Source organism: Lathyrus oleraceus, chromosome 5 (assembly GCF_024323335.1).
Source record: "Lathyrus oleraceus cultivar Zhongwan6 chromosome 5, CAAS_Psat_ZW6_1.0, whole genome shotgun sequence".
Classification (NCBI taxonomy): domain Eukaryota; kingdom Viridiplantae; phylum Streptophyta; class Magnoliopsida; order Fabales; family Fabaceae; genus Lathyrus; species Lathyrus oleraceus.
The window spans coordinates 386,329,754-386,352,236 of record NC_066583.1 but is presented as its reverse complement, the minus strand read 5'-3'; the positions used below and the strand labels follow the sequence as shown (position 1 = coordinate 386,352,236).

The 22,483-nt window shown below is 35.4% G+C and overlaps 1 protein-coding gene across 1 annotated transcript; it reads right to left on the bottom strand.

Annotated features, from left to right (window-relative positions):
* Positions 1-571: 571 nt before the first annotated feature.
* Positions 572-9,112, bottom strand: LOC127084975 (FHA domain-containing protein DDL). Its single transcript, XM_051025517.1, has 10 exons — positions 8,537-9,112; positions 7,250-7,278; positions 6,174-6,240; positions 5,631-5,688; positions 5,439-5,531; positions 4,810-4,924; positions 4,656-4,703; positions 4,521-4,566; positions 4,334-4,404; positions 572-880 (listed from the first exon to the last, which is right to left on the bottom strand). The coding sequence occupies exons 1-10, from the start codon at positions 8,999-9,001 to the stop codon at positions 841-843; spliced, it is 1,032 nt and encodes a 343-aa protein (XP_050881474.1). The 5' UTR covers positions 9,002-9,112; the 3' UTR covers positions 572-840.
* Positions 9,113-22,483: the final 13,371 nt, after the last annotated feature.

Sequence of the window (22,483 nt, the reverse complement as noted above, 5' to 3'; positions counted from 1 at the left end):
ACACTCAAATGTGTCTGTCCTGCCCCATTTTCTTCGCGGCCTTTGTGGGCACGAACATTTACATAAACTTTTGCATTTTTAAACTTAAAAAGTGAAATGTCCTGGGGTTTTCCCCGTCCCGCACTCACTTTTTTTTGCAGGACGGACCAAAATTTTAGGCATGCATCCTCAACAATGACCGCCTCGCCCCGTTTTTTGCAGGCTTTTGCGCGACTGACCTAAACGAGGCGGGCATGCCCGTTTGCCACCCTTAATATCTGGGTTATTCAATAGTAGTTTCAGTTAGACAATTTTTGATCCGAAAAATATTTAAAACTTGCTTCCACACCATAAATTTTTTTAAATCAAATTTTAGATAAATTTTTAACTTGGGGAATGATAAGAATATTTGTACATAAAATAGTCTCACATCGATTATATGATGTAGTTAATTGTAATTTCTATATATATAATGAAGTCTCCGTAGTGCTTTTTAATTTTCAAAACACACAGTTTATTCAAATGTCTCTTAGTCTCTTGTATTTCTAGAGATATTAAACATAAATGTATATCTAAAAAAATCGGGTGAGAATATCAAAGTAAATATTTCCCATTCCATATCTTCAAAAGGGTCATTTTTCTTAAGCTCTCATTTGACGATCCTCAGGATTGTACATCTTAACATGAAATATTCAATCTGTATCTTGTATAAATACCAAGAAACTCATAACTGACCTATAATCTTAATGATAAGAGGGAATACACAAATGTTGGACTTGATTAGAAAAACTACTGGTACAGTGTTGTTTTGCTCACTTCTGATGAACATGTTGGAACAGATTCTGAGAGGTCACTGCTTTATCACGAAGCAGAGTTCTCATGCAGTAATACATATTCTCGGCTGAAATTAGGAAGGAAAAAAAAACAATTCAACAATATATAGATATGTTGTAAAAAATAACTATAAATATAAATATACATGTTTTAGGTGAAGAGCATAAGCAGCATCCTTGGAAATGTATAACCCCTTTAGGATTCTTAACTTATCTTTGTTAGACTTTACAATACCGCATAAAATTCATGAACTCATAATAGTTTTCACTCTAATAGTAGAACTCTTAAAAATTAAAATTAGGCCTCACAAATAATCTCATATACTTAAAGCCCTGTCTAAGAAAATAATCTTTAATGTTAAGAACTAAATTTTATAAGAATAAATAACGGTTCTTATATGGGACATGGCAACTCCATTTTAAAAACCCTATTTGAGATAGTCTAAGAAATTTCTTGCATTTGAACTAACACAAGAAAAGCAAGAAAATTCATTGCATTAACAGACACCAGACTAATTCTAGCAAAGGAATATTGCATCAGTCACATGAAAAATCATCGAGACGAGACAACAATGTTCTAATATCAGAATAACCCTTTTTAGGGTCATGACAAGCAATCGTATTATTTTTTAAAGTACTCTATGTTTTAGAAACTTTTAGAAACTGTTCAGGTCTGGGCCAATGCCCAACCCACTTAGCTCCAACAGCATATAAAGCCCGGAAAAGGACCACCTACACGGACCGTCAGATCCATCCAAGGGTCCTAGGAGTCAGTCAGGTACGTCAACACCCAATCAATTATCCAAGGACTTGGATCCACAAAATGGGCACGCCCTAGTAATTTATTAGATCGAGGCCTGCCAAACATCCAGGGACCGTTGGATCACGAAGACAGCTGGACACACCATCGAGCCTATAAGGCAAGTGACAACAAAGAAGGTTCTTGTAAACCTTATAACCTCACTATAAAAGGCAGTCCATACATCAGTCTTAGGTACAAACAATTCTAATATAACAACCTAACACTTAAGGTCGTCATTGACTTTAGCCCAACACACGTATGTGTAAACAAACAATTTTAAGTCTTCTTATTGGAGGACACTTGGGCAATCCTTCATCTTGAGGACAAGGTGAATCTTTAGGGGGAGTACTGTTAGACCTCTCATCAAGGAGCAGTTATGTTTTGGTAAGTGGCAGTTATTATATTATTAGGAGGCTTTAGAGGGTTGACAGTCGAAGAGTTGCAAGATAAATCCCATAAAGGATTATGTTCCCAATGTGATGAAAACTTTAGCCCGGGACATGTATGTGCAAACAAATAACTTCAAGTCTTGTTATCAGAGTAAAATGTGCAAAGATGAAAACTATGATGAGAAACCTAAAGAGAGGTGACTGAGTTCAAGTTTTGGGACCCTGGTGGAAACATAGGTAAGTGGTGAAAGTGAACGTGAAATCTTTGGGGAGAATATTGTTAGATTCTTCATTAAGGACCAATTAAGTGGTGATTATTATATTATTGGAAGCAGTTCTGTTTTATTAATTTTGAGTGTTTATGTTTAGAATAAATAGAGGAAGACATAGGGAGTTGGTGATTTTGGAATTATATAGAGACCCAAATCTCGAACATTTGGGAAGGAGAGAGGCCAAGGCTCTCAAAATCCTTAGTAGAAATCGTGTCTTAGTCATTTTCTTGCAACTTTCCAATTTTGTACAAGTGTGTAATTGTGTATTCAATCTCTGATTTGGGAATCTTTCCCTAGAGTATATCCAATAATAAACAATTGTTATTCATTTATTTATCATATGGGTACCAGTTTCTATCAGGCACATTCAAAGAGAAGCTGACCACACTACCTTGTTCACAAGGTTCTCTTGTGATGGGAAATTTGTTGCCCTAACTGTTTATGTTGATCATATTGTCTTTAGTTATTGGAGATGGTGCAGTTGAAATGGCAAGAGTAAAAGAGAAATTAGCAGTAGACTTTAAACTCAAGGACTAGGGATCCTTAAGATATTTTCTTGGTATGGAGGTTGTTATATTAAAGAAAAGAATTATGGTTTTACAACAAAAATACATTATAGATTTACTGAAAGAAACAGGAATGGTTGGTCGTCGACTAGCAGATAACCTTGTGAATCCTCATGCAAAACTTTGTGGAGAAGGCAGTGTTACTCTTGATACCGGAAGATATCAGAGATTGGTTGGGAAACTGATTTATTTCTCACATGCCAGACCTGACATCGCCCTCTCAATCCTATGTCTACCTTTTGTGACTTCTAGACAACATATTGCGGATATCTTAACCAAAACCTTGGCATGACCTACTTTTGAGCATTTGATAATCAAGATGGGCATGATAGATTAGATATCTATCCACCACCAACTTAAAAGGAGGTGTTGGAAAATCGTGTAGATTTATTATTCATTTTTATTATTAAGTCCAAAATCAAATAATATATGGTCTAAAGATATGTTTATAAGTGGATCGCTCCTCATCTTACAAGCTGGTTTTGTAAGGTTGAACTAGGTCACACCAAAATTTTAAAAAGGTATAAGAGTTCAAAATCCGTTGTACCACCTACTATTAGGTTTTCACTATCGGGCCACCCACCATTTATACCGTGCACCAAATCCAATAGTACTTAGCGTGAGGGGGGGTGTTAAGAGTTTCAAATCAAATAATATATGGCCTGAAGATAATGTTTATAAGTGGGGACAGTCCTCACCTTACAAGCCAATTTTGTAAGGTTGAGTTATATTCAAGTTCAACCCAAATTCTAAGAATTATTTCTTAGTGCTTCTAGATGTTTCCATTTGTTTCCTTTGTAACTATTTTCTCCTTCATTCAAGGAAGAGAATTAAGTGTTCCCTCTTTATTTAAACGAGTCATGGACCGAGGAATAAAGCCTTGGACTGAGGAATAAATTGCATTCATCTCTTATTTTCTAATACTGTTCAATCTAAACGCATCCCTAAGAACGTGAACTTATTTTCTAATACTGTTCAATCCAAACACATCCCTAAGCATGTGCTTGGCTTCAGACTTCTACAGAGAGGCCTGAATGCATACTAATGATAGTTTCCATGGCTCAGCTGGGGGACAGAACAAGTTATAGTTCCATGGATTCAAATATTGTTCTATTTGTTTTTCAAATTTCTTTTAACTTTTCACCTAAATATCCTTCTTATCTATTAGTTAGTCGTCACTATAGAATTACAGAATCCTTTTAATTACTGAACTCTAAACTTCAAGTCCGGAAACCATCAGCTCCTCTTCTCAATCTTAAGCACCTAACCCTATTACTACAACAGTTTAGGCCTAATAATAATTAGTTCATATTATATGTTAAATTAGGCATAGAAAAAAATCTACTCAATGGAAGTGGAAATTGTTAAATATTACCATATAATATCACAGACTGGCAAAAGATACAATTTTGCCCGACATGTTTTTTAAATCAAACAAGAAATTTGTTGTTTGAACATAATAAAAAACAACTAATATCTACTTGTCACTTACCTGCTATTACCAAATTTAATGGTGTCTTGCTCCCTAAGTTCATAATACCGTTGAGGTTCAATGGGATTATCCTGCAAAAGCAGCATCAGATAATAAATAATTCACATCCAACTTAGGCTCAGAATTTGCTACTACATCAAATGAACATAACAAAGAAACTAATTAAAGACATTCAATGACCACTTACATTAACGAAAGTTTTGTTTGTGCTTCCAAGATCCATTATGTAAGGCCTATTGCAACATAGATGTTAGGGTTTTACATGCAGAATACTTTGGCAGTATATGTTGACTAACCCATAAAAAAAAGAATTGGGCATTACCTTGTTTGCTTTACTGATGTACCATCAGGTTGTTCCTTTTCAATTTGCCTAATAAGAAAATAAATGAGTTTTTTGTTATCGTCGTGAGAACTTAAAACACCAACAAACAAAGGAACCCTTATGAGATCATTAAATTAGAGAAATAAATAAATACCGGAATTGAATAACAGCATGTTGCTTGCTGCAAGACGGATGATCTGTTGGGACATCAGCAACCCTTCTTTCCCTTCCAAATAGGTAACAACTTTGGCGATGTATATATAGAGGCTCTGCCAATCATATACATTTCTTTTAGGAAAATGCTAGTACAAATAAATATAAGTATCTTGGGAAGACAAAAAACTTCATTTCCATTTAGAACCATCAACGTTGAAGAAGATTTTCTACTTAATAATTTAACTGCACGAGTTGAAGAAAAAAAGTATGACTAAAATTAACTATTGAAAATATATAGAAAAGAAATGAAACCGTATGCATGAAAGCAGAAATGCAACTAAATGTAGAGGAGAAAAAGATCCCCTATATATTGCTTGTCCAGTTACGAAAAGTTCACTCCAATTGCTATTGGCTAACGTATTAATTAAACATTTAGAAATTCATGATGAAAATATACCACATTGCAGGGGAAATTATATATTGATAATGATAATGAAGACTACATCTAAATACTACATTAGTAATAAAGAAGTTGGGACTGAACATTTAAAGATTAATCTTAACAGTAACACAAAATTCAGCAGCATGACACGGGAAAAAGTGACCAGGGCAGCCATAAAGGCTTACCATTCAACATTTCACCAGTCTTGAAAACATAGAGCCTCCATTTAATATCAGGTTTTCGAGCCTCTGGTGGTTCATTGAACAATAAAGTAATACCTGAAAATTATGAACTGTTCAGCAAACAATTAAATGCAACATAAACTCGCTTAACAAATCAAAATAGATAGTTATACAGGTTAACAAATAGTCTCTCACCTCTGACTCGATTTGTTTCAGCCGCAAGTTTTCCAGATAGCTCAAACGAAGGTTTTACCTGCACATGATAGAGTATTTCAGAAAACCAAACAGCAAGGGTCACATAAAATCTACACCCTCTATTTTTTTTCTTGTGATTCAATCTACATACTTCTTTATACAAAATAATAATAACAATAATAATAATTAGCTTTTAATTTGTCGAATCATATTATGATTTTCTATTTGTTTTCCTTTTTGAATGGTGAAGTGAAGTCTCACTAACAAATTTGGGAGTAGTGTACTAGTATCTAGAGACTGGATGTCTCATGCTAGCCTCCTCTTTAAAGGAAGAGGACACCAATTGAAAATTATGGTAACCAATGAGAACAGGAAAAAACTGTAGCTAGTACAACAAAGTGTCCATTTTTCAGAGCTGAGAAGAAGAATATCTATACCATACAGAGGTAACCTTGGTAAAATGTGGTTCTTCCATCATCTAAATGAGCAACGAAGAGGGACAACAGAATATGGTGTCCCTCTTTTTTGAAAAAACATTGTTACCTTCTGTTTTTCTTCCAGAGCCTCTTCAGCAGCCTTCATCTTCATAATGGAATCATCCTCTTCATTCCTGCCAAGACAGCAATCAAATTGCCATCAGAAACTAAACCAACTAATTTTAATCTATATGACAACTTCAAAACAAAGTTTTAAGCGTTAAGAAAATATAGAGATGGGAGCAGGGTCATAACACAGGATCTAAAACCAAGTGGCAAGCTAATGTCATTTCATAACAAACGTTTGATCGTTAAATTTCTCTTTAACCAATGAGACTTCATCTCTTTTCATTTGCAAACAGAAACTGTAGGCAACCTTCTAAATTCAGTTTAAATAGAAATTAATAATGTATTGTTTAGCTTTGCATTCTATTCCACGTATAAATGTCCATTGCAAGATTTGCATCAATTAAAGGAGTTGTATAGCATGTTCAAGCTCAAGGCCAGTTAGCACTATAAGTTATAATCTTACAAGCACAATTTATTTCTGATGTTCTCATAACAAATCTTAACGGATATAAGTTACATCAAATGCATGAAGTGGCACTATTTGTATAGCAATATTAAACAAAACATGAACAAGGGAAAGACTCAAAAGGATATCCAACAAATGAACAGGTATAAGAAAAGAAGCTTAAAGATAAATATTCTACCAAACATTAATATTCATTCATTTATTCGATTCCAATCACCATACTAATAAATCCAAGACAGTCCTCTACCATGCTTCTACACATATACATTCATATCTTAATCTAGCATCTACTTACATGTCAATACAGTATAGCTTCTGTTAACTTAAGCCCATTGTCACTGCAATTAGATGTAGTGAACCATCTTTACAAGTAAACATATTATTTTAGATTTAGATTCATCTCCAATGATTTCATGAGGCTGTAAAGTAGCCACCAACCCTCCCTTTTCTCATATGCATTTAAAAACATAAAAATGCTGAAAGACAAATGTTACTACAACATATAGCATTTTTATTAAAATATTAAAACCAAAAATGACAATTAAAAAGTATGGACAACAACAACCAGGAGCAAAACATTGAACATAAAAGCTGAAGCAACAGCTTACATCATTTCAGCTCCTCTTGAATTCGTTACCTGCAAAAATTAAACAGCAGCCCAAATAAGCATCAACCCCAGGGAATATGAAAGTGTAACATGCAAAAAAGTACAAGCAACAAAGCAGAAGCAAAGAGACCAAGATTGGGATAAATAAGGGGTAATGAATATTTAACGCAAAAAGTTTGAAAGAATAAACAAAGTTTTGGGAACCACACAGCCACAGAAGAGGAGCAGGAGAAAACAAACTCCTCTGAAAGAAAAGACAATAACAATGAACACCAACTTGAAGCAACAACAATCATTTCAATAGGCAACATTCATGGAATACTGAAACGATATTTTCTAAGGACGTGTCTAAGGACAAATCATTCAAATAAGTTATAAATTCTTCGTATTATTTGGCCAAAGCTTTAATAAACCTCTCTCTAACTCAAACTAAAGGGATACCTTCTTTTTAACCTACTCTAGTCTCATGGGCCTCTACAAGTCTTCTTTACACATGCCAAACATAGCTAAAGGCAAGACTCTACATTTTCATTTCTAAGCATGGCCAACTATAGGCTTCTCTAAATCTCAGTCAAATTCCTGGTTCACGCAGCTCAACAACCATTTTTGTCACCATGCCATATGCAAATGTCACTTTTCAAACGCAAAGTGACTTCAAATAGGTTGTCCAACATATGAACAAGTTATCAAGATCATAACTAACAGTTTCTGTAATTTGAGCCATTACCTCAATCAGTTAATCACACAACTAGGGTAGAAAATATCATTTCAATATTCCAATAGGCAACAGTCACCTATTATTTACTCCACTTCAGTGACAACACAAAACATTTTAAGCCGCGTCAGGAGGAGGTCATGGAATACTCTCTAAAATAATCAAATGCATCTGATATAAAACATCAACAGCGTGCTAATTCATGGGTGGTCCATTCTAAAAGTCTACCAATTACAAAATTTGTTTGCCAAATAATATAGGACTACTCATACATTCGAAGACACAATTATTTTCAAAACTCTTCATTCCATATATTCAATCAACCTCTAATAACAAATAAAAATCAAACAACTGATCCGATAACACTACCAACAATCAGAAAAAGTATGCAAAGCATAAATGTAAAGCAAAAAACAGAAACATAATTTCTTAAGCACGCCCTCATTCCTTCAATTCCCTCAAGAGCATAAAAACAAATGCTTGAAAATGCATACGTATACCAAACGAAAACCAAAGGTAATTGCAGAAAGAATGAAAGAATAGTTTGAATTAGGGTTGGGTATCACCAGACACCTCATCACGAGGCTGAGTTTGGGCTGGGTGATACGGTGGTGACCGAGACTTGTGCCTGCTCCCCCCATTGCGGTGGTTCTCCGGAGAAGTCTCGTGCTTCGACCTAGACGACCTGCCGTTCCTTCCGCCATCATCCTCGTTCTCAGCTCTCATCATCTTCTTCCGCTCAACTGGTTCCCTCTCTGAATCCCTCCCTCTGCTACTGCCATGGCTCCTATGGTGCTCTAGTTTAGGTTCGCTTTCGCGTTCAGATTGATTTTTCTTCAACCGTTTAGTTCGCGGAGAAGGAGACCGAGAGTGATAAGAAGAAGGTGGAGGATCCGGTGAACGGGAAGCTGGCCGAGGTGCACGACTCGAAGGTTGATGTTGCTTCTCTCGCGGCGGCGGAGGAGAGATGCTGCGGTTGCTCCGGTGACGGCGAGAAGATGGAGAATGACGGCGAGAGGACGGAGAATGACGGCCCATAGTTGTAGAGCGGTACAGAATTGAGAGATTGTTCTAACTAAGTGGCAAAGTGACACTACCAATCAACTTGCTCTCACTTCCCAAAACAAATTTTGGGCTAGGGCCCTAAATAACTCAAACTTAACGTGCCACCCCTATAAATTTAAAATTCTAAAAGTGTTCTAACAAAAAAAAATATTGTATCAAATTTTTGTGTAAAATTTTTTAAAGATAAATCAGAATTTTTTTTTTTAGAAATTAAATTTTTGATAATGTATTTTAAATTTTCGGTATTATCGGAATTTATAAAAAAAATCGTTAATTTATAAATAATATCGAAAATTTTATAATTACCATTTTATATCGAAATTTTAATCAAAGTGAAATTTTCGATAGTGTTATTTGTTTGAAATTTCAAACGTTCAAGATTTTGTCGACAGTTTTGGACGGCTATGATTGCATTGGCAGTTAAGTATGGTCCATAATAAATGCAAAGTTGTATAAATATGGGATCAACTCTTGTTTGATAAAAACATCTCAAGATGTTTTTTCCTCAATTTTTTATTAAGGTAGAAGTGTAATTTAACGGAGTTTCACCTCTCGTAGAGTTTTGGCTTCCGGATGGCACCACATCTCTCACCGTCTTGACGTCCAAGTTGAATGAATTATTGTCTGATACCGAAAACAGAAAGGTGAGAAAAATCGAGTTTCGTGAAGATTGAATTGATACTGACAGAATGGTGAAATACAACCTTATTGAGTTGAAGACTGATGAAGATGTGAAGGATATGTGAAGATCATTTCACTGTAGGTTAACAAAGGGGTCGATCGAGTTAGATGTTAAGATTTCAAGGTTTGTCGACGACATAATTAAGATGATGAAACATCCAGAATTATCTGGGAGTGTCTGGGTTTTCTTATTTATTATCGTTTTTTAAGTTATATTTAAGTTACGTAATCAATTGTCAAATGTTAGTTTATGTTGATGTTGCATCAATGGAAGATCAAAAATATTATCTAATAAAAAGGTCTGGTGTCTGAGTAATATTATATATAATATACAAATAATACATAAAGATAACAATAATGTCTAAATAGGTCATCATGGGCTATGTGTGCAGCACGAGATAATCCATTATAAACTTCACCATATGGGTGTACCAAACCCATGAGGTTATCCATAATAATTACAATCATTTAGAAGCGCTACTGGTAATCGACATCAACTGTAGGAGGCGGCGGCAGCACGTCATCGACAGGTACCCCAACATTATAAGACTCAATATCATTTGTATGTTCAACGAGTGGGATGATGTGAGGGTCACATACAGTGAGGTACCATTCTAAGTAACCATCATCACAATGCGAGGCGTGTTGAATCAAAACTACATGATCTCTAATGGCACGATTATAGTTGATGATGTTACTCTGAAACCACATGTCAATGCCCGCATATGGTATATCTGGAACTAGTCGTGGGATGCTCTAAACATAACCATATTGTCACGGGCACCTCTCAGGTAAGTGTCTAGTGTTCATGGTCTCCCACCGCATATAACCGAAATATAAAGAAAAGTCATAAAACTCATGGTGGACTTTATGATCAGTGTATGGTCTCTATATGTGACCATCTACAATCAAAGCATCTAGCCCCATCCTATACTCAGCAACACCATTGGGATGTAACTGTTTGGCCCTTCATCTCCTCGCTCGTGGGACCTCCATTAGGGAATATTGCACCTTCTTGTCATAGATGGTGGGGAAATGCTTGTTATCCAACCCTGATATCATAACACAAATACAACAAATAATAATTAAGAAATATTATTCGTAACAATTAAATAAGAAATCAATAAATAATAATTTCAAGTATACTTGTAATAGACTCAAATAACCATCAAGTTATCTGGTCTCAAATAATATCGTCACTCCAAGTGTTGTATACAGGATAGTCAAAGCAATGCGCCCATAAGCCCAACTGGTAACATCGAGGCTACTGAACAGCCACACATATCGGGCATCAATATAAACACTTGGATTATCTTCAAAAGGAGTATATGTTACTAGATGTAACATGTACACCCTAGCGGCAGCCTCATACCTACGTCCCACAACAAGTTCCTCCTACATATCCTGAAGCCTAGACATATGAAGGTGAGCTCCCCTGTTGAAGCCAAACTCCTCCAGCACGTCCACCTTAGAAACTCCCAAATCTCGTGCAGCAATCAAACATGCAAGCGACTGACTAATAACAGGAGTCGTCTAAAATTTGTCGGTAATAGAGAGATGGAACAATGAGGAGACATCATCCAGAGTGATAGTCATCTCCCTAAATGGAAGATGAAATGAAGATGTCTTCTTATGCAATCTCTCAACAAAAGTAGTAAGTAATTGAGCGTTGAAGCATTATGAGGGAGTAGTGGGCAAAATCAAGGAGCTCAAAATCACATACAATACGGATGACCTCCTCAGGCATTTGAGTCTTTAGGAAGCCCTTCAGCTTCGACCCATGTGATGTCACCTTCAGTGGGAAACGGTACTGTAACAAAAAAAATTAAAAAATTAGCAGTTAGCTTTCATGGCATAATAATAAAAAATTAAAGTTAACATAAAATATAATACCTCTCCCTATTATAGTCGGTATGCCACATGGTCATCAGTATACCCGATTAGCACCTATCGATCAATAGGTCTTCCCGGGAATCCTTCATCTGTGTGCACAGACGGCTCAGTCAAATAAGTTATAACCTTTATGTCAGCAGTAGTAGATGAGATCAGATCAGCAACAGTGATATCTCGTGGGTGACCGGATCAACAACAACGACATCTGGCTGGACCACCTCATCAGCAACCATTTCATCAGCAATATGTGTCACATATGTCTTTACCATTTGGTCATGAACATCCTGAGCATGAACAAATCTTAGCATGATCTATGGGTTGCTCAACTAATCTAACCAGTCGGTGTCGCGTTCTATAGGGAACGCGGAAGTCACATGTTCAACCAACCGTTTTCGGTATGAAATGGTTGGAACTATAGCGGTGCATTCGTGACCATCGAGCTATAGATAAACCCGACGTCAATGAAAAATCAGAGTCGCCGCCGCGCTTTATTTGTTTCCAAAGGAAAAGGGGGAAAGTATGAACAAAACCCAAAGATAATAAGCTTTTAAATCAAAACTAATAAAATATCAAAGATTACAGGTAAGGGGTGGTTACACAGAGGGAATGTATTAGCACCTAAAGTGTCCTAGGTACTCCTAGGGAACCCTTTTGTGTGTGCAAGTATTTTTGTTGAAAATATGTTTGATAAAAATGGAATGAGGGGATGAGAAAAGAATTTATTTATTATATTTTTGTGTTTGACAAAACCTTCGATCTTATACCTACGTGTCAACATAAAAATGGGGGATCAAAACCCTGTAGTTCGTGGTAAAAATTTCAAAAAAGTTGGTGAATTGATTTTAATAAAAAAATTAAATGAAAAGGGCACAAAATGGCCAAAAGATTAAATGAAGTTGTTAATTCTTTTTGTCTTTTTTGAAAGTTAAGTCAATATGATTAATTTTATTCACAATATTAATTAAGAAAATGTTTTGAAAATCAATGGCATAAGGCCAAAGTTTCTACTTATTTAAACATTTCTAAGTTGAAAACACAAACAAAGAAAGTTTTAAAATGAGGGAGATATTTTAAAATTTAATAAAGAAGATGGAGATGAAGGGATTATCCTAGACAAAAAATTAAAAGTTAAGAGTTGAAAAGATCTGACCAATGGGAAGCAATCCACAAGACAAGAATGACAGATAGAAACTCATTTCCTTTGGACATTTGAGCAAGCAACAAGCATAAGCAACATCCAAGCAAATAATATTAAGACCAAGGTATCAAATAAACATGGCCATAATATCCATGCAAGCAATTTTCAAATGTATCAGATGAAATATTCCTTGGCAAACTCATATAAGCAATCATCAGACATCAACAATAATAACAGTATAAAAATCAAGCACAGAGACAAGGTAACAGATAAACCCAAAGGAAATCCCAGGCCTTACATCAGATGAAAGTCATTGTCAAGGATAACTCATTCTCAAATAATGGCATTGGCCAAGTCCTTCAAAGCATAGGAATATTGCCTACTTCTAAGTCCAAAAGTTCAGATCAAGTCAAGGGAAGAGGTCCAACAGTCCATCAACATATTTTTTAGGGTTTTCGTTATTATTAAGTATTTTAAGGTCTTAAGACCACAAGCATAACAACATCACAAGCATACAATATATACTAGCACAAATGATATGGCTCAAGTGAGCAAAGTAAAAATGACTAAAACATAAACATCTTGCATGAAATGTAAATGGCAATGAATGACAAAGATATTGAAATTTAAATTGCATTAAGTAAATGACTTGAAATTAAATCAATAATAAGAATAAGTTAGTGAAGTGTTAGTTGAAGAGTTTTAATTGTTTAAGTCATTCCTTGGAGAACACCCAACCATCCATTCACAGGTATGAGGACATAAACCAAGACATCATTTGTGAGAAGGGATCCAACTTGGATAAATCAACAAGTATGCCACTAACTCTCACAAATGGAAAAAAGGTTAAGTCTTCACACAATGCCATGAAGAATGGGAGACTTACAATCTCACTTACAAGAATTTTATGCCTTTGGGGACATATTTAGCTCTATGTTAAGCAATCGTAATTGGACTTATGCAGAAGTCACAACTATCTGAGGTCAGGCAATAATAATATTGGTGTTAATGCATGTTAGAGACATGGTACAAAGAACCAAGCTCCTAAAACATACCACACACAAAAAATAAAATGGGATGGACCTATCTCAATCAGACTCATGTTGATTCATCTGACACAAGGTCATTGATGAATCAACTAGCATTTTGATATTTGAGAAGTCATTGGTCAATGAATGGATTGGGGAAGAATAGGAATGGAGATGAAGAGGGAAAAGGAAATGTAAACTCAAATTGATCATAGGAGGAATTTCATCTAATCAATACTATCCATTCATCTTGAGGGATGAAATGTACATTTCATCAACCCCCTAAATTCAATAGTATTGATCAAATGGAAGTTCAAATCAACCATGATCAAGGCCAAACATAAATTCAAACATCATAAGGTCAATCAAATGGCTCAACAATATTTTTAAACAATTAAAGAATTAAACAATTAAAAATCAAATTAAAAAATGAATTAAAATGCATTTTTCAAAAGTAAAAACCTCAAGTCCCTTCAAATCACCAAATAAATGGCCAAGAGATTTATCCTAGGTAAAACAAGATCAAATGACCTTAGAGAAAAAAATTCAGAGTTTTTGGAAAGTTAGAAGCATTTAAAAATATTTAAAAACAAGTCAAAAATCATTTAATTCACAAAAAATATCAAAATTTATCCAAAAATGATTTTAATTCAAAATATGAAAGAGGAAAATATTTTAGGGATTTTGATGAAAGTCCCATATTTTTTGGATTAAAAATGAATTTAATATGAATAACATAAAATATGGTTAATTAAAATAAAATCATAATTAATAAAATAAATGGAAAAAACAAGGGCCATCAGATCTCCCTCATTAATTGAGGTGATATATCTGATGGTCACGCGTTAAGGAATTACCATAGACCAAAGTCAATGCACTACAACATGAGTAATCAAAACCAAGGGACCTGATTAGAACATGAGAGGTGATAAGAAGGGTGGGACTGATTGTTGGTGTAAGCCCTAGAGGCCAATACTTTTGGTACTTGTATCGAATTATTTATTAATAATAAAAGGCTTTTTCTTTATTACGTTTGTTTAATAAAGTCCCTAGAATAGTTAGTCTGTTTAATGTATCAAGTATAACTTAATCATGAGATCACATTAAACATAAGGACACTATTCTTAAAGTATCCGTAGTCGAGCTTTAGTGTGAAGTGGGATAACATTAAAGCATTAAGACTATTATGTTTGTAGACTGATGATCACATCTCATGGATCATGGATAAAGAGTTATCAAGTCTTAAACATAGGTATGAATATTAGGAGTAATATTTATACCGGATTGACCCCCTGTGAGAACACTATATAGAAAGTTATGCAAAGTGTCATAAGTTATTCTCATGGTGATAATAGTGTATTCCACTCTTCGACCTGAAACCACTATGGATCCTAGATGTGGAGTCGAGTGCTTTATTGTTGATCCAACGTTGTCCGTAACTGGATAACCATAAAGACAGTCGATGGGTACTCCACGAAGCATGCTGAGGGACATGAGTGACCTAGATGGAATTTGCCCATCCTGCATAACAGGATAAATGTCTATGGGCCCAATATTGAACTGGACAAGGATGACACGGTCTATGCCTTGTGTTCAATATAGACATAAGGGCAAAAGGGTAATTATACACATAAGTATTATCACAGAAGGAATTGTCAGATCACATGACATTTTCGTGTCTTGGGTAGCAGTGATGTGTTGCTAGATACCGCTCACTGTTTATTATGTTAAATACATGATTTAATATAATTGCCAACGCCGCGAAAACCTACAGGGTCACACACAAAGGACGGATTGATGAGAGATAGAGTAACTAAGGAATATCGTAAGGTACGGTGCCCTTAAGTGGATTATAGAACATCGTAAGGTACGGTGTACTTGAGTAGAATACGAAATATGGTAAGGTACCATGGGCTTAAGTGATTTTGGGCATATTATAAGATATGGGCCAAAATACACTTAAGTGGGCTTTTAGCTTGAAGCCCACACAAGTGGTTCTATAAATAGAACCCTTGTGCAGAAGCACAAAGTGCGGTTGCATTATTTTCGTTTTCTCATTTTCTCTCTCTCTCACTCAAAGCCTTCATTCGTACCAGCTAGCACTGAGATTGAAGGAATCCGTTCGTGTGGACTGAGTAGAGACGTTGTCATCGTTCAACGTTCGTGATCGCTTCGTGGATTTGCATCAAAGGTTTTGATTGTCACAAGAGATCTGCACCAAAGGTTTCAACCGTCACAAGAGGTAAATATTCTATCACTGATCATGACCATTCGTAAGGATCTCTAAAGGAGAAATTTTTAATTTCCGCTGCGCTTTGGGTCGCAATTCTCCTTCACTGATGTCAGCACACCAATGGAGTTAGGGCTGTCATCTTCTCCGGTGTACCTCATCGAACTAGTCCACCACCAAAGTTCATGAAAATAAAAGATGTGTATACTAAATTGAAGAGAAAAACTCAAGGAGTTCGAATATGTCCTCAAATTTTTCCAATTCTCACTATATTGAGAGATATGTGAAATTGAAAATTGAGGAGTGTGAACTGAGTTGCTTTGATTTGACCTCAAAGTAATTCAATCTTGTTGCCTATATTGATAGGTCTTCTAACAACCAAAGACCAAGCAAAATCATAGAGAATTGAGATAGAATCGAAGAAGAGAAAAATAAGAAAATTCACCTTTGATTTGCTTCAATTGAGCTCGATCTCTCTTCTAGTTTGGCTTGGCTTGCTTCTAACAACTTACAGGAAGTGTAATGGATTATCAAATGGCTTTGATCCTTGGAGTTTCAATCCCAAAATAAAAGTAGAATTGAAGCTCGATTTCAAGAGAAATCTTCAAGGTTATTCTATCAATGGAGGTTATGGAAGATGCAGCTCAAAGCTTGGGCGAAGGGGTCCTCATTCTGATCACAAGGGCAATGTATTTATAGGCTTTTCACACACTTTGAAACTTTAGCCAAAAATAGCAATGTGAGGTGCATACTTGCGTGGGCGTGCAGAAGGCCCATGAAATATTGTGAATAGGTCCAAAATCATGTGCTAATCAACCTGAAATAATAACATGGAACCATGCATTAGTGAAATGAAAATTGGTCATGAAACTTTCCAAATGGGGTCATGCATTACACCTATGTGCAAGTCACTCAAAAATGCTCCAAATGCCATGAACTTGGATTATTTGGAAAGATTACATGAAGGGGAGCAACTTTTCTGTTGAAATGTTTACCATTTGGTGCTTGGATCATGATGAATTTTGAGGTGGAAGTTGGAGGAATCTAACATAGTTGAAAATTTTCTAAGTTAAAAGTCAAATGACCACTTTTTCCACCTTGAATAACGTTTTCTATGAGCTTCAAATGAAAATGGTTCCTTCTATAAAGTTGTATCTATTTCAATCCTATTTAATTTGGACACAAATTTGACACCATTTGAATCTTGCATGAGGGAGTTATGGATTTTAGAAGTTGAGGAAAATTGTTTATTTAATGATGATGGCCCAAAGTGACCTATAATGTTTCCTCTTGATACATGCCCTTGTAAGTAGAATTTGACATTTCTAAAAGCAGAAAAGTTGGAGAATACATCTTGAAATTAATCATGAAACTTGAATGACCTTCATATCATAAAAACTGAGTAAGTTATGGTTCTTGGAAGTTGACATTTTATCTAGGGCACGGACAAAATGACCTATAATCTTTCACCATAAAAAGTGAATTTACAAGAAAAATCAGCTCTTGATGCCAACTCGAAAGTTGTTTAGAATGTTATAAAGAGTAACTTTTCTATTGGAATAATTTTCATATGACAAATATTGTAGGAGATAGGGTCTAGGGAACCCCAGATTTGACTAGTTGACTTTCTTTGGTCAACCTCGTTGAACCAACTTGCAAACTTGAAGTTCTTTTGATCTTTGGGGCTCATGGAGAATCATATATGCTTGAGATGATGTGAAATGAAGTATCCCTTGAAATATTTGACCAATGGTTGAAGAAACTTTCTGAGGAAAACACACAAGATACCTAGATGAATTAGGGTTTCCAAGGTAAACAAGCTCCAAATTTCTTGATGAATCTTGATCAAATTGACAAATAAAGTACATGTGGATCCATGGATGATGCTTAGAACCATGGTGAACCTTTCCTGGATTGATCTCTTGCATTGAGGGTGTCAAACCCTAGATGTGAGCTTGATGATGCATAGATGGACCCATACACTACCTACAAAAGAAACAAAGCTATACTAGACATGTTTTTGGCATTTTGGTTAGTAAAAAAATAAAAATAAAGTATGATACAATCAAATGTGTTTGGTGATCTCTCCCGGTGCAAACCCAATGAATGAGGGGTGAGGAGGATACCAAGGTGTGATCCCAAAGCTAATGCAAATGATGCGATAGCATGAGGGATCTTATGGTCGAAATTGGGGTCTTACAGCTGCCCCTATTAAAGGATATTCTAGCTGAGGATGTAGAGGTTAAAATCTTCGTATCAACTCAGTAGAATGGACTTAAATAACAACATCAAGAAACAAATTTTTGTCCCTAAGATACCTCATGATGCATATGATATGAATGCAAAAATAATCTTTGTAGGGTATATATTACCACAAAGGAAAAGAATTAGAGAGACTGAAAGTCCACTGGAGCAAAAATGAATTCCATAAGGAAAACTCACTAGGGAGGCAGAGACTCTGGGGATAAAATCTATGCGTAGGCCAGGCTACGACTCAAAAACTGTTGGAGACACGAGGGGATTTCCCTGAAAATAAATCAATGGAAAGACTCGGCTGTAGAGGACGAAGAGATCTGCAGAGGAAAAGATTATATCAGAACAAAGCTGAAATTCGCACACAATAGGAAATTCGGTTTCATAAAGATATACGAACCCAAACTCAATTGGGGAAGAAAAACTTCAACACAAGAGTAAAAGAGATATATTATCTATTATTGGTTACTGGGTAGGAAGATAATATATTCAAATAGAGTGACATCTGTTACCGGTTAGGGTAAACATATCAAGGATGACTCACTCAGGAAAACGAGGAATATTCATTACCGGTTACTGGGTAAGAATAACCTACTGGGAAAAGGGAATCAAATAGAAACTACAACTACCGTTTTACTGGGTAGAAGACCAAAAAGAGAGTATTTGTCACCGGTTAAAGTGAACATATCAAGGATAAACTAAAAGGAAATAATATTTGTCGTCGGTTAAGATGAACATATCAAGGATAGACTACCTGGGGAATGAGGAAGAATATCAGTTACCGGTTGGGGTAAACATATCAAGGATAAACCACCACAAGAATTGGATTTACAATTATCGACTACTAGGTAGAAGACCAAAATGAGAGTATCTATCACTGGTTAAAGTGAACATATCAAGGACAAACTCAAGGGAAGAGTATCTGTCATTAGTTAAGATGAACATATCAAGGGTAAACTGTTGGGGAAAATAGGAATTACAACTACCTTTTTACAGGGAAGAAGACCAAAATAGAGAATATATGTCACCGGTTAAGATGAACATATACTCAAAGGGGGGAATATAATTTATATCTACCATTTACTGGACAGAATACCGCAAAAAACAAAAATCCGTCACCGATTAAAGTGAATATATCAGGGATAAACTCTTTGGGGAAAGAAGGATTTACAAGTATCTTTTTACTAGGTAGAAAACAAAATAGGAAGAATATCTGTCATCGGTTAAGATGAACATATCAAGGATAAACTTATTGGGGAAAGAAAAAACGAATCTGTTGGATAAAATCAAAGAAGTAAATTACCTTCAATAGGTAAAGTACTCAACCATCAAGAAGGATATTACTATTTACTAGGTAATAAACTCTTTGGGGACCAAAAGATCTATCTAGGTAAGAACTAGAAAGAAACGGTCAAACAAGACTTAACCCAATAAGGACATAACTCAAGGGGAGTGGTTCCATCCAGATAATGAACTGGGAGGAAACTGAAATGATAATCATCCTCGAGGAAATAACTCAATGGGGAAGGAGAAAGGATAAGCTCTTTTGGATCAAAGGGGCTGACACTCTACAATTGAAGGAGGACAGACACACCAAATCTGCATGGGGAAATAATATCACCAAAGCAGAGGATCAGAAAAAAGGTCAATGCGACAAAATGCACAATGAAATAGTTGATGCTATGTTTTATGCATGAATATACTTGCGTATGTATGTGATTATGCTAACAAACGCAAAGGATATAAACATGAAGATTTGAATCATCACAACTAGATACTCGGCTAATCTCAACAAGATGGGAACACCAACTGGAGAACCTGTTAGGGATGAAAATAAATCATCAAGGATAAAGATCCTAGGTCAAAAATAAACTCAACTCATACTGGGGAAAGGCATGGACAACATGCATCCAGCCACATACTGCTGAAAACTCAGCGCTTTGAGGAGACGAGAAATATATATATTTCGGTGGCGACTCTTGTTAATTGATCTCTAGCTTGTCAATAGCTTGATGATAATGAATTTCCCGCTACACCCTAAATCCAATGATATTAACCTAGCAAAGTTAAATCAACCTTGACCAAGGCCCAACAACACAAGTCAAACTTACACAAATCATCACAAGAGGTCAACACAATTATTTGGCATTTATTCAATTTAAAAATACTAAAATAGTGCATTTAAATTAAATATGGTTTGTCAAATTCCTAAAACCTCATTAAAACACCAAAGAAATGGCCATGAGATTTATCATAGGTCAAACAAGGTCAAAGGACCTTGGAGAAAAAATTTCAGAATTTTTAAAGACTTAAAAGTATTTTTAAACAATTAAAAAACAATCACAAAATCAATTAAATCATGAAAAATATTAATAATGATCCAAAAAATAACTTTAATTCAAAATATGAAAGAGGAAATTATTTGAAATTTTTTGGTGAAACTCTCATATTTTTTGGATCAATATTAAAATTAATATGAATTAATGAAAATAAAAGGAATAAAAGAAAAATCAGAAAATATCAAAAAACGTGGACCACTTGATCTGCCTCATTAATTGAGGTGGCAGATCAAGTGGATCAGCGCGCGCGTTCCATGGTGCACTATAATCAACACGGCATATGCTTGGTATTTAAAAGCAACGCACGAGATTAAAACATTTCAAACTAATCTAATGGCTCTGAACACTTCCAACTCATCGCCGGAGCCAAAGGCCGGTGATCTTCTCCGATGACCCTGGCCGAACTGGTTCAGTCATCACCACATCATAAATGACAAAAAAAGACATGGTTTGAAAGATAAAATGGTGTAGATCACAAATATCACCTCAATTTTAACTAACTCCACATATATAGAAAGATATGAGGAGTTGAATTTTGAGGTGTGTCAACTGAGTTGCTTCGATTTGACCTCTAAGCAACTTAATCTTCTTGCCTACATTGGTAGGACTTCAAACAACCAAAGATCTAAGAGAATTGATGAGAATTGAGTGAGAATCGAAGAGATGAAGTTTTTTGAAAATTACCTTCAATGTTGTGCAGAACTTGATGTTGCTTGCTTCAAACACGATCTGATCACACTTGAGAAGCTTGCAGGAAATGATTAGCAAAGGTGCAAGGCTTTGGATCCTGGAATTTTTGAATCTCCAACAGTTGAGATTTAAACTCAATTTTCAAATTGAAAATTCTCAGATTTTCCTTTAGAATGAGAGGGTTTGAATTGGGGGGTAAAGCTGGCGCGCAAGGTGTGTTTGAATTGAGCATAGAGGTCATGTATTTCTATCATGAGAGAGTGATATTTGCACACTTGAAATTTTGTCCAAATTTAGCAATGTGAATGGCACGAGTGCATGGGCATGTACAGGCCCATGAGGCAATGCATTAAGGTCCAAAATCAATCATGTTGAAGTCAGATGAAGCTTGAATGGCAAGGCAATGTGAAATGAAGTTTGTGCATTTGATTTCCTCCAATGATGTAGCTCTGTTAAAGCCATGCGCATCCCTAGCAAAGCTCATCCAAAATGCATGAACTTGGGTTCTTTGGAAAGTTTGGATCAAGGGGAACAAGTTTTATGTTCAACACTTTATCATTTGGAGCTTGGATCATGTTGAATTTTAAGGTGGAAGTTTGGAAATTTCAACATGTTGAAATTTTTTCTAAAAGTGTAAAGTCATATATCTCAATATTCCACCTTACTTTACTTTTTATGTGAGCTTAAAATAAGAAACGTGTCTTCATCAAAGTTGTATCTCTTTCAAAGACCTTCAAAATGGTCACAAATTTCATGTCATTTGGATTTAGGATGATAGAGTTATGCTTTTTTGAAGTTTGGAAAAATCACTTGTTCAATGATATAGGTAAAAAATGACCTATAATGTATCCTCATATCACATGCTCATAAAAGTTGAATTAGCTCTCACTCCAAACATAAACATTGAAGTAGACATCTTAAATTTGATTGTGCAACTTGGAAATATTTTATCTCATAAAAATTGAGCAAGTTATGGTCTTGGGAAGTTGACTTTCAAATTAGGGTTTAAACCAAATGACCTATAATGTTTCAACATAGAAAATGATTCCCAAGAAAAACTAGCTCTAGGTCTCAACATGAAAGTTGTTTGGAAGGTCATTTAGAGTAACGTTTATCTTGGAATCATTTTGATATGGTGAAAATTGTAGGAGATATGGTCTAGGGAGACCCAATTTTGATCAGATGAATTCATCTAGCCAACCA